We start from the raw sequence: 13,882 nt of genomic DNA, 5'->3' as shown, positions 1-13,882 counted from the left end.
AATACCTTGTTCTTTGAACAGTGTTGTGCATTTCAGAAGATGGCTACGCAAATAAATTTGCAAATATGTAGAATTTTTTTCAGATTTTAAGATGCATGAGGAAGGTTAAGGGGACAGAGTAGATAAAGTGATAATTTCTTTCATATTTAATCTGATAGTGGTTGAGGAAGCTTGCTTTGTGCCCTTGGATATCTTGAAACAAATCCACCAATCTGATCATAGGAATTTCAGCTTTTCAAATAAAAAGCAAAATTTTCCTACCTCTGTTGAGCTCAGTTATTCTCTCTTTACCCTTGTGAATTAATAAAATGGTAGAACTTCCTTGCATCTCTGTGAGCAGAGAGAAGGAAATGGTACCGAGAGGATCCTGACCATTGGAAGAATGAGAGATGAGGACAGAGGAAAGTAAGAAGGAAGTTGGAAGCACTGTGTTTGACACTTTAATATGAACATTTTCTTTTCCTGTTTTTTGTTTGGTTTTCTTCGTTGATTTTTTTTTACACACCCCCCCCCCCCCCCCTCAACACCCATGGAGAGGTGGAAGAAGGTGATTTTTGTGCTGCCACTCCTGCTGCCTTTGAAGGCCAGGTGACTGGCCATGTAGGTGAGCACTCTGAGGTTGCCTTTGCTAACCTGATGCTAAGAGGGGCACAGAAGTGGCAAAGTAGCAGGAAATCTTTTGAGGACTGAGAGGGAGGGGGAGGTTGCAGAGCTGAAGAGTCTCCTGAGCATGTCTCCTGCATGCTTACCAGAGCTGATTAAACATGACTGATTTGCAGTTCTCAGTGAACTGTTTGTGCCATAAATACGCAGCTGATGTATTTGGGGTGTTTTACTTTTGACATATATGAAAGGGTTGACATAATATGCTTGGTATTGCTGGTTTGCTTCATAAATGGTTGCAGGCAACCTAGGGTTTTCAAATGGTTTGTGCAAGTGAAGATTCTTACGGTTATAGAGTGTCGTCGAGTTCTTACTCAGATCTAGCATCCAACATTGAAATAGGTTTTCTGGTTGGGATGGGGGTGGCTCAGTCAGCCAAGCACTCTGAGAGCAGATCCGTTTTGAGATACAAGGCATCCTTCCATAATAGATGTTGATTATATCTCTAACTGAGTCAGGATAATTTACTTAAGGAACTGCGTTTGTATCTAGGAATTCTGCTGTCGAGAGCTATATCTGAAAGACAGAATGCAACCAGACACTGAGGTCTGGACAGCAGGGATTTGTGTACAGGACCTTGCAACAGGGTTAGACTGAGCTGTGCATCCTCTGGAAGCATGCTTTGAGGATAGACTTGATTGACAGCTGTCAGTCATTCAGAAAAATATGGTGTGTTTTTAGTTCCAGAAAAATAGGATGGGGAACAGATGTTGAGAGAATAGTAGTTAAACCCAGCTGAACCAGTTACTGCATTTTCAGTATCAATAAAATATTTGTTTGGGGGGAACTGAACTGAAGTTTGGGGTGTTGAGTTTTGTTCAGTTGCAATGCTAGTGAAATATCCGGTCATAATAATTTAGAAATTGGAGTAACAAATACCTGAGTCTTTTCTATGATCTCAGAAGCATGTAAATAATAAAGTGGCACTGCTATACATTGGATTTTCTGTGTGTGTTACTTGTATTTCGTTAGGGACAGTCAAATTAGGACTTAAAATAGATCATTACAATTGAGAGCTGGGGAGTTCTTACAGCTAAGTTTTCGTTTTGGCTTTTTTGGTGGTTTTTTTTCTGTGGGTTTTTTTGGTTTTTGGTTTGGTTTTGTTTTTGTTGTGTGGGTTTTTTGGGTTTTTTTGTGGTTTTTGTTTTGTATGTGTGTGTGTTTGGGGTTTTGGTTTGGTTTTTTTTTTTGGTTTGGTTTTTTGTTTGTTTTGGGGGTTTTTTGTTGTTGTGGTGGTTTTGGTTTTTGTGGGTTTTTTTCAGTGAACCAGCCTTGATTGTCCAAAGAAACTGTGGAGGCTTTTAACAAAATGATATAAAGTAAAGTATATATATATATATATTTAACTAATTTGGTATTTTGTCTAATTTCAGCTGTTAAAGGACATGAGAACAAAAGAAAAGAAAACCCAAGACTATGGAAGATCCAAGTCAAAGAAAAAGAAAAAAAAAAGAAAAAGAGGGTCCAAGACTGGTATAAGGCTAATTTTTCTTTCTTGTAGATGAAAACTGCCTTCATTATTTTGTTCTGTTACCTCAGAAATATCACTTTAGATTATTTAAGAGCAGGCATTGCAGTTCAGACTTCTTTCTCTTAGCTTTTATTTTTATTAAGTGACTGATTTTAAATTGTGATTGGCAAGATAATCTATTTCCTGGTTAAGCTTCATCGTTAATGCTGGATGGTGGATTGTGGTAGTGCTTGTAATGGCACAGAATGAATGTCACTCCTGAATAAATGTCAGTCTCTTAAGACGGGCTTTTCCTTAATAAATGTGTTTCTGTGCCAGCTGTGCTGAATTCAGAGGGTGCAGATGCCCTGTGTACTGGCTGCTCTCAGTTATGGAGCTGCCTTATGAATGCTGGAGTTTAGAAACGTTGAGTCCACTTTCTGCTGTTAACTTTGTTATTTCTTACGCCTTCACTTCCTGGGGAGAGGGCTGTAACAATGAGCCCACTTGTACCTGTCACAGCCTTTATTGCTTTCTTAAAAAAATTAATCTTTTTTTCTGGAGAGGTTAAGTGAAAACCTGTTTTAAATTTACCCAGTTTTATACTCAAGCTGTGTCCCTCTTTCATGTCTCATAACATGCTGTTGCACTACATTAAAATGGCTGTAGTAGCAACGTGTCTTCTCTGTTGGTTTCATCTATGGAGGCCTGGAAGTGCTTTCCTTGGGCCACTTCAAGCTTTGAACTTGAAGTAGAGGCCCAGGTGTTAAAGGTAATGGATTCTTCACTGCTGAAAACGCAGCTGATTTTGGAAAAATTCTTTGGTGGAACATTTAAGGATCAAGTGTGACAACTTTCTCTACTGTTGGTGGCGATGCAGCGTACTTCAATATGCTAGACATAATTTGTGAAACTAGATCTCCCTAAGGAGGAGTTTCTGAGATAGAAAATACCTTCTCTGATTGCTGCCATGAATAGGGCAAGCTATCAGGAGAGTGGATGGGAAGAACCATAGGCCAAGTGACTTAGAATTGTACTGAAACAAATCATTTTAATGAGTTTCTGATTGTATGGTGCTCACAAGTATGATGATAATGTGCAAAATGTAATTTGTAGATTTATGCACCAAGAGTCCCCATGAGCTGCTTCTCAGTCTATCCTTGGATTTCAGGATGTTGCATGCCTTTGTTTTATGTTGACCTTATGATAATTCAGTCCAGGAACTGAAGATTTTTTCTGGATAACTGGAGGGTACTACTTTGTAACTTCAGCCAGCCTTGATTTGTATCCAGTGTATGCCTCACGAACCCTTCAAGGTGTTTTCTTCACACACTCCTGCTCGTGGCTTGTGCACCTGTGCATTCTGTTCCATGCATAGACTAGGAAAATGAGTGCTTTCTGTCCACTTGGAAGTCTTGGAGATTAGGGAATGTGTGTAGCTGTGTGAGCAGCAGCAGGAGGTGAAGGGGAGATCTCCAGCTAGCAGTGCTTGTGTGCAAGTGCCTGTAAAGCAAAAGCATTTGTACACCTACTCAGCCTGGAGTTGGCCTGGAAAGACTGGTCCCTTACACCTTTCACACTTCTGTCAGCAGCAAACAGTGACTGAGTGGCATAAAATTGTCTGGTTCAGACAATACCTTCCTTGCCTCTAGAAAGCTTGTACATCTTGCAGCAGCATCATGCAGTCACAGAGCTCCAGCATACTGGGAAGTGGCTCAGTGATTTACACATTCCTGTTAGGGGCATGCATAGTGCTATTTCTTCTGTCAGCGTTTTTTGATCATAGATTTTTAATGATAATTTTTATTACAATTTTACAGGGTATTCGGGCATTGGGGAGAACACAGATATCTCACAAGAACTTTCATCTGAAAAATCAGCTGTCACAAAGTCTAATTCTTCAAATAAATCATCTGCTCACCCAAGTACACTGTTGCACTGCACTGATTCTGGACAGCACAAGGGAAAATCAAAAGCAAATGGTGAGATGACTATCCTCTATGGCTTTCTGGTTCTGTTTTTCATTACCAGTAAATATGTCAGTAGCACTGACATACTTGAAAACTGGTTCTTACTGTGTAAATTTGGCTATTCTTACACAGAGCTGTGTGTATTTCCATCACCCTGCTTGACAAGACTGGACCCAGTTCATTTGCCAGAGCTTGATGTTGCTGCTTTTTACTTTGACTTTACTTTCATAGTCACTTCAAGACTGTTGCCCTTATTTCAGAAATCAGACTAATTTTTTTTTCAGTGCCTTATTAACTCCTAAGATAATTATTAAGTTGGAACACAGTTAAATTTTTTGTATTTCCAAAGGTTTCTACAAAGTAGGAACTCCTTCAGGGTTAAAAATGGGTGCTTTGCAAGCTTGCTGTATTCAAGAGACCACTAGGTGTGGTGATGTATAGTTGTATAGATAGAGAATGATACGTGGTTATAATGACTTTCTGAGCTTCATAATGAGAAGCTTTTGAGTAGCTGTTTATTGGTGTCTTCATAGTACTTTACAAACAGAACCCATAAAAATCTGGCTGCCGTGTACGAGCTTTCATAATTCTTAGTATCTTGGTCTATGTTACTGTTTAGTGTTACAAGCTGGTACAATAAAAAAGATAAATATTTGGTTTTTCTCTTGTTCTTAAAACTCAAAAATTTGAAGGAAATAGAAAATGTACAACAGCTTGATTATATACAAGAACCTTAAATTCTTTTTTGTACAGATACACTGTTAAGAACCATTTGATTTTTTTTTTCATAACTTCGTTTGTTATTAGACAAAAGTAAAATTTAATTTCAGTTAAATTCCCCTTTATAGGCCAAACAGGAAACATTAAAAACTACAGAAGTGCAGATGGTGATAATGTCTTAAAACATTTTTTGCGAGTCTGAGCAGTTGTGTTTCTGGAGTATATCAACCATAACACATACGGTTTAATAACTTGACCATTAGTTGCTCATACTTCTTCTGATCAGTTCATAGATATTGAAAGTGGTGGAAAATATCAGAAATTATTTAATTTCATCCTTTTCAGAATGGTTTTGTTTCTTTTTGCATGTACAGAACTTGCGCCTAAGAGAAACAGATCTGGTGTAAATGAAAGTGAAACTTTCAATAAGTGTAATAAGGAAGTGTAGTGTGCCTACTACTACTGTCACTTCCACAGTACTTGAGGAAAGAGTGTCCTTGTTCAGAGGTGGAATAGAACTTTTAAATAACAAAATAAACTATTGTGTTGGGTTCTCATCCCTGTTAATTTGACAACAGCTGTTTCTCTAAAAGATATGGTTTATGCCGCAGACTGGTGTTTCTGTTTTTGGCATTCTATGATTCTGTGAGCTGAATGATGAAAGTGGTTATACCCACTGTAGGTGAGACCCCACCATCTTACTTGAGACTAAAATTTTACCTTCCATTCCCCTCTCATTAAATTATTTTCAAGTAATTAGAATAACTCATGTCCTTTCTCTGACTCTCCCATTCTATCCCCAAGGAAGATGCAGACATTGCTTTAATATTATTGAGGTAAGATTCTCAGTGATGCTGTTAAAATTTTCTTGGCAGTTTTATTAAATCTAGGATGCACTAATGCTTTAGCTAAGTAGTATAGGTGCATTCTGGAAGAATACCTTTGGCAGTGCACTGCCTGTGAGTTTATAAATGCACCCTAAACAGAAGACTAAATTAAAATAATAATTCCTGAAGCATGTTTAAATTCTCTGTTGGACTCAGTATTTCTTGAATGGAAACATCACTTCATAAGATTAAGTGATTCATAAAACAGAAGCCTCTTGCCTCTTCTTGAGACCTCTACACCAGAAGTGCCAAGTCACAGTTCTGTACAAATTGCAGCAACTAGCGTGAAGGCTGTTTGAATGTACAAGCCTGGTTTTGTTGTTTATAGTTTTGTCTGAAGAGACTTCATGCCTTTGGTTTGAGACCCTATATGTTGACAGCACAACTTGAATGAAAGAAGCTGTTAAGTTGGAATATTTTGAAGAAGCCATTAATGAGACTATAAAACTTAATTATGTAGTAACCTTCAATAAACTGTTGAAATTGTGAAAGTCCTTAAATTACACTGTGAACTCATGCTTTTAGGAATGTTTGTCTGCATACTTGGGATGAGATTTTGAGGGACCTTTTTTGTAATTACTCAGGATTTTATATAAATACTTCTTGTACAGAGGATGACACCCTGAGTGAGTCATCTATGGATAGCTTGCCTTGGAGTGACGATGACTGCAGTCAGGATGTTGATGTAACCACCAACCCTGATGAAGAAGTTGAAGAAAGTGATTTTGAGATTGTTCGATGTGTTTGTGAAGTAAAAGAAGAAAATGACTTCATGATTCAGGTATGAAGTGGAGGGTAAATGTGCATTTCAGTGAATGCAGTAGAAGGTGTCAGTGGAGAAGCTTTTGGTTTGTACATGAAATAAACCATTGTTGTCTTCCAAAGTTACAACATTTTTTTAGGTAATCTGTCAGGGTAACTGCTATGGTAGTTAACTTTTGCTTCATAGTACGGTTTGGGATTTTTAATTAAAGGAAAGAGGGAAAATTCACTCACAAGTCATAAATGGTTGATTTGTCATTTGCGAATTTTTCTTAAATTAGAAGACTTCCTTGATTCTGAGAACACCTATTTGAAATCAGTGACTTTTGAGGCTCCTTCTAATTTAGAGACTGTTCAGAACATAGCCATCAGATAGTAGTATGCCTCCTGTTCCTCTGCCCTGGCAAAAAGCTTGACTTACACATAGAATTCTCCAGACGGGCTGAACAAAATAACCCAAACTGAACCAAGCAAGCAAGCAAAAAAAAAAAAAAAAAAAAATTACAAGAGTGTTGTGCTTTGAAGCAGAGCTGCATTTGTCTATTACGTGTAGTCTGCACATTCAAAGTTCCTAATCTTCCTAAGACCATCTGTCCATTCCACATGTATCTGCGTTTTTTAAACCATCTCCACAGAAAACTTGGAGGCGCTTCTATTATCTCTTCTGCTTAAAACTGTTAATAAAAACCTTCTTGGAAGTTACCTGGCTATTTACTTTTTGAGATGTTTGTAAATGATCAAGAAATCATTCCCCTATGTAACTGCTTTGAACCATCTCACCCAGTTCCTATTAGTCTCAAGAGTTGAAGTCAAAAAATCAATTCAATTTCTTATCTTTCTTTCTCTAATTAATTTTCTTTGAGTTTCCATTCTATTTCATGGTTCTTCCTGTGGAAGGTATTATGCTTTTTCTCTTATTGGTGAGTTCACTCGCACACGTTTGTTTTGTTGTTGGATCCTAACAATGCAAGGCAAAAGGTACCTTATGAATGAGTAGGGAAGGGTGGAGTGGTGGGCAGTGGTCAGGTTTACGTAAATAGCACCAGACTGTACAGGAGGAAAAAGGACTCTGACAGTGGTGACTCAAGGGGGGAGATGTCCTCTGAATAGATGGCTTACAGAAAAACACAAGGAAATAGCCTGGAGTATAACTGGCAGAAGTAAGTTCAGCACTAGGTTAGGATTGCAGAATGTAGGGAGCGGTCAGCTGGCTCAGAACACAGCAATGGATGCCTTTCCTTTAAAGTTTCATGGGCTGCTCCTAAGATTGACTTGCTAGGTTAAAATACTTTAGGCAGGGGTTTTTTAGCGTATTGCAAACTTTTAAACACTTGAACTGTTTTGTGGAAGAATTGGCTAGGAGAGTAGGTCATTCTCTCTGGTAAGGAGATGCAGATCAGCAGTATTGTGAGTACCTACATTCTTTATGGGGATTGGGATAATAGAAATACGCTGGCACCTGCGGTACCTGCTTGGATTTGCTGTGTACCCATCTTGATACTGGAATGAGGAGCCAGGGCAGTTTCTTCATGGATCTGACTGGAAGTTCATTCCTACCAGTATACACATATTGCCCTTCTCTCTTACAAGATGGAGAATGCTAAGCATTCTTTTTGAGTTGTGTTCATTGTCATGAATGTACCAAATTTAGAAATAATTAGGAAAGTTATGCAGGAAAATGTTAATTTTAAACACATCAGCACGTTCTTGTCTGCAAAAGATTAGGGACTATTAAGGTTTAATGAAACTCATACACAATTAAAATGGGAGTTTGTTCCTTTAGTTAGCGAAACTAATAATTTTCCCCCACATTCAGAAGATTTTGTAAAAAAATTTCCTTAACCTGTATTTGCCTTTAAATAATTGTCTAGAGCAATTTGTGCATTAAGGATGGGTAGTGGTTTCACGTTTACTAAATTTTGGTCTTGGTACTTACTCTTTTTGTGAGAGAGAGACTAGGAGAAAAACAAAGCAGGCTCAGCCTTAAAATTAACAAATAGTTTATTAACATACACTAAAAGAATAGAAAAACAAAAGTCGGAAAAAAACTAAAATGGAATGAAACTTCAAAAACACTTTCCCTCCCCTTACAAACTGTTCACTTTCTTACAAAACAACATAAAGAGACAAAACTTGTAATTTTCAGTCAGTTGCACTATCTGACAATAGTCTTTCATTAATTCATTAGGGGATGAGTATCCTTTCAAGTCATGGACCTCACTGACAACTTAGAACAGTTCTCTTGTGGGTTTTAAACTGCCACAAAAAAAACCGCCCAGAGAAACCTGCCTTTGTGACCCTCCCATTAGCAGGTTCCTAAGCTGGTTATGGGTCATGGGTCTTAGACTTTTGCATACTGGGGTGTCACCTTTTAAAGATGAATAACTCTAAAGCAAAGGATTCTTCATCTCAAGGTACAGGGATATCTTCTCACTTCTTCACTGGTGCAGGGGGCTTCTCATCTTTATCTCTGTTCAAGCATCTTACAGGATTAATATTACTTAGTCCATCATAAACACCTTTGCTTAAATCTACACACAAATCTAGACAATCATCTCCCCAAATGCATATCTTCCCCATGATTTAAAGGAATGGCCTAAATACAGAGTTCATTTCCATGGCTTAAGTAAGAATAGAACAACTAACTCTAACCTTTTGTCTTAATAGTCTTTTTACTCTTGCTACTGACTTCGTGCTGTTGGTCTTTGTGTTCACTCTGTTCTTTCTTACTCTCCAGAGAAGGGCTAAGCTCTGGAAGCTTCATGTTGCTAAGAAAGAGTTAAATCTGCTCGGAGTCTTTGTCTCTCCCTCTGTGGCTTGTGGTGTTAGATGTTCAAGGCTGAGCTGATGAGGAAGGAAGAAGTCACAGAAACATCAGAGATCAGAGCACCCAGGCAGTCCAGAATCACAAAAACCCAGGCAGGATCATAAATGCCTTCTCAGCCACCCCTCAGTGTAAATTGGGGTGGCTTCAGCCCGAAAGGTGCCCATAGCTCTTATCAGGGCCCAGCAGAGATCTCTCCCTGCTCCAGGAAGTTTGAAGAAAGTAGCTGTTACAAAACAGCAACCTCTCCTTCCCACCCCCCTGCACCTGGGAGCCGATGGAATCCGGCCAGGCCTCAGGCCAGCTTCCCCCCAAAATGGGGGAGCAGCAGGCCCAGCTCAATGTTACTTGTGTCTCCCTGGCCAAAGGAAGAAGGAAAAGGACCCACCTACACCAAATCAAGGGGTTTTATATGGTACTTCCCAAAGTCGCAGCTAACAATTTCAGTGGTCAGAACAGATGTCGATATTCTAACTAACTCTCTGATAGGTCCCTGTCTCTTCTAAAGCAATTCCCAGGTCCTGACCTGGAAAATTATTTTACATTTTTCTATAACCAAAAAACCAAACTGTACTAACCCATGACAGGATGTCATTCATTGCACTGGGATGCAGAAATACGGATTTGCATTTATAGAATGCAAACTATCTGCTTCAGTTAGTAGAAGTTAAATCTGGAAAAAAAATACAGAAAAATAGTGTCTGGTTGGTTAGTGCTGTTTTGTTCCAGACTCTGTAACTCTGCAGGGAGGTTACTAGACTGCATTTATGGAGCTGGTGTAAAGCAGCTGTGTTGCATTGCCTTGTGTTCTTTCTGGAGGCACAGCACTCAGTTTTTGTGATGAGGCCCAACGAAATCCAAGACAGACTGTCACTGTCTCTTCTTTTTAGTTTTTATACCTAAACATTGGTGAATATTTGTATGATGCAGGGAATCCTGGGGCTTGATTTCATGGCCTCAGAGGTGATGGATGTAAATGGACTTGAGATAATTTTGTTCTGGAAGGTGAAAAGCTGCTTTAAATACACGTCTTTTGGGTTTGGTAATTTCTTTTGTGACTTGAATTTCAATTTAATATTTTTTTGCACAACACTATGTATTTTCTCTTCTAAATCTCTTGCTTGGCATGCTTTGAACCTCTCTACTACCACCTGGGCATGGAGTAGCTTCCCAGTAGGATGTACCAGAGCAGTAGCCTGGCAGCCACAGTGTGCAGCAGAAGCTGCAGGTTAAAGAATCCACCTGAAGGGGTGGATATTTTAATATCAGTTGAATCAAATTTTAAAAAGTTGGGATGTTTGTGCTGGTTTGAAAGTAAACTAGCAAGAGAAATGAACCCTACACAAATAGCTTGAGAGAGATTTTAGGTCACAGTTACAATTTAATAGAAAATTTACAGTAAATGCAATGATACACAAAAACTGGCTTAAACGCACCAAGTCAGACTTACAGTCTAGTACCCTGTTGGTCAGGGTGGTGGTCTCAGCCCTGTCAAATAGTGACAGCAGTCCTGTTGAAATGATGGTTGAAGTTGAGAGCAGTGGTCCTGTGGGAGGTGTAGTCCTCCTGTGGAAGTTCAGGTCCTCCTCTGGATCTGTCCAGTAATCATGGTGTCTTAAGTCCCCAAAGCATCCAGATTATTTACGGTCAGATACAGGCAGGAATGCTCAGTGCCTCCCCCAGGGCAGGGAATTTCACAATGGAATTATATAATCCTGTGAGTCACAGGATATTTTGGGGAGGCCTTGATGGCCCAGGTCTGTACAGCTGCCCATTGAGGCCCTTGAGGCACCGTGGCCCACTGGCAGACGTGGTCCCCTTAGGCTGGGTGTAGTCACCAGGGTTCACTCAGTTTGTGAAGACAAAGAAACGCTCCCTGGTGTGGGGGGGGAGGAGAGAGGGTGAGGGAGTTGCCTCTTTTCCTGATTTCCCTCTTTTCACTTGCAGCCTGGGGAGTCAGGTGTGCACTGGGCAGCTCTTGAAAGCGACCCACCATTAATAGTTCATCAGGAATAATGTAGGTGGGAGTAGAACGCATAGTTTGGTTACAACCTTACTTGTAACCCAGGACACATGCTTCACTAGAGTTCTGGGAAAAATTGCCTGGAAAATCACTGAGTGCAGCCCTGTGCAATATGGCATGATTTGTAGGATACAGGTGTAACTATATCCAGGAACACCCTTCTTATTTTTAGCACACAGACTTTCTCTTAATCCGTTTTTTTTTTGGTTTAGATCACCTTTCTCTGGCTCTAATTTGTGAAAGGAGGATTGTATCTGCCTTTTTTGAAAGCATCTCCTAACTGCATTAGGACTATTTATCCATTTTGGAAGGCAAAACACTGTTGATCTCATCCTTCAGAAGGCCTCTCTAACCTTTTACATTCTCCATTCCCAGAACTTCTATTTCCTCCACACCTAGAGCACTTAATGCAGTGAAGTATTCAAAGTCTGGTTGTCCTTTTCTGTCCCTCCTAGCTTGGAGGAAGGCCTGGAGATGAGACCGTTAATTAAAGTGGTGTTGAACATAGATGAAATGTTCAGCAAGTTGGCATCTTTTGTAGGTCAGTGAAGAGCAACATGTGAGATTCCTTGCAGTTGTTAGGGTTTGGTTTACCTCATACTGCAGTCCTTTACCAGCATTGACAACATTTCTACTTTTGGTTTATGCTCTGAGAAATAACGGGTGTCGTCTCACTGCTTGGAAAAACAGTAATTTTTAACTGACATCACAGCTTCCAGTCAAAATTGACTTAATATTCATATGTGGGGTTTTGTTCCATATTTCAGTGGTCTGTAGTCTGCAACCAAAATTTTGTCCCATTAAGATACTGATGGGGGAGAAAATGACAAACAGAATGTGAATACTTCCTGCTCTAGAACAACACAGCTTTAGGAACAGTGATTGCATTTTAAATAGTGTAACTGTGCTAAAGAGATCCAGATTATATTCAGTTGTTGCTAGTATGATTGTCCTGCCTTGGAAGGATGTTGGAAGCTCTTAATGCTGGTGCAATTACATCTGCACTGCAGGTTTGTGTTAGTAGAGCTACCTTTGAAATGGATAAAATATTGGAGGTACAAGATTCAGTAAAGCATAATATTGGCTACTCCTGTGTGACATAAATATCTCTGGGATTTGATAACTGAATGTGCTTTACTGTTTGAGGGGGAGGCTTTTAAATTCAAAAATATTGATCTGTTTTGGTGAAAAAAGTTTGATTGCTCTGTTGGCTATCCTGGTTACGTACAGATGCATCTCATGAAAGATTTTCATTTCCAAAGGGAGTATTTTTGTACCTTTCAGGACCTCTGCTTCCACTTTTTAATTGTCATTCTCCGGAAACATACATAAAAAGTTTGTGGGAAGGGTTTATATTTTATTATAGTCTGATTCTGTAACGTATTTGCTTGTAAGTGGAAGGTGGGGTGTGGATATTAGTAGACCTTTTTGTCTTAAAATATGTAGATCATGTGTTTAATTGACATGATGGTATTGGGCACCTCTAGCCTTCATTTCTATTAATGTGCATTTCTTGACTTTGAACAGTGTGAAGAGTGCCTGTGCTGGCAGCATGGAGTCTGTATGGGCTTACTGGAAGATAAAATACCTGAGAAATACACCTGTTATATTTGCCAAGATCCTCCAGGTACAGAAATTTAAGCTTACAGACCCTTGTTATATACATATTAAATCTGCTAGTTTATCTGTATCTAATCTGCATCTATATCTATCTCTGGAAAATTTATCTGTTTTTTCCACTACCTTTGTCTGTCACTGTAGGTAAGTTTCAGTTTCAGAAAGTTTAATTTATGTGAATGTCCTTGAGTCAATATTGTGGAATTACAAAAGGACAGGAATGGAAAAGAATGTTTTCACTGTGATGACCTCTGTCACATATTTGGTGTAATAAGGATTGTACTGTCTGACTGTGGCAGATGAGTGTGGAAGACACTCAGGAAGCTCAGGCAAAGACATGGGCACATCTTGGGGGTTGTGGCTGCAGCACTCCCCCAACAAATCAGGTTTATGTGTTCTTTAAAATCAGGCAGGCCAAGGCTCCTGGCATTCCTCAGCAGTGGCTCTTGTTGTTGACTGCATTACCTGCTGTTTTGGTTTGACACTGGCCAAATGCCAGGCACCCGCGAAAGCCACTTGCTCACCCTTTCCTGCTGCAGTTGGGCAGAGGAGAGAGAGGTTTAAGAAAGGATTAATGAGTTGAGACTGGGAAAAAACACTCCAAGGGCAAAACAGGCTCAACTTACGGATACAAAGTTTATTACCAACAAAATCAGAGGAGGATAATGAGAAAAAAAACCGAGCCCTTAAAAACACCTTCCCCTAACCCTTTCCTCCTTCCCACCAACAGCGCAGGGAGACAAAGGGGCATGGAAGTTTTGGTCAGTTCATCACCCAAGGTTTTCTTCTACTGCTCAGAGAAAGAAGTCCTTCCCCTGTGAGACTGTGGGATCCCTCCCATGGGAAACAGTTCTCTGCAAACTTCTTGGATGTGGGTACAATCTCATAAACAACAGTCTGCCCAAAACTGCTGCAACATGAGTCCCTCCCACGGGCAGACAATCTTCCCAAAAGTGCTGCAGCGTG

The 13,882-nt window shown here is 39.6% G+C and overlaps 1 protein-coding gene across 1 annotated transcript in view; it reads left to right on the top strand.

The window, feature by feature from the left end:
* PHF20 (PHD finger protein 20) overlaps positions 1 to 13,882 on the top strand; it is a 75,507-nt gene that overhangs the window by 49,497 nt on the left and 12,128 nt on the right. The window contains 5 exon segments of the mRNA XM_058422663.1: positions 390 to 416; positions 2,046 to 2,136; positions 3,934 to 4,095; positions 6,302 to 6,471; positions 12,827 to 12,926. Coding sequence (XP_058278646.1) covers positions 390 to 416; positions 2,046 to 2,136; positions 3,934 to 4,095; positions 6,302 to 6,471; positions 12,827 to 12,926 — 550 coding nt within the window.

The sequence above is a fragment of the Hirundo rustica genome, chromosome 16 (assembly GCF_015227805.2).
Source record: "Hirundo rustica isolate bHirRus1 chromosome 16, bHirRus1.pri.v3, whole genome shotgun sequence".
NCBI lineage: Eukaryota > Metazoa > Chordata > Aves > Passeriformes > Hirundinidae > Hirundo > Hirundo rustica.
This window is presented reverse-complemented; position numbering and strand designations above follow the sequence as displayed.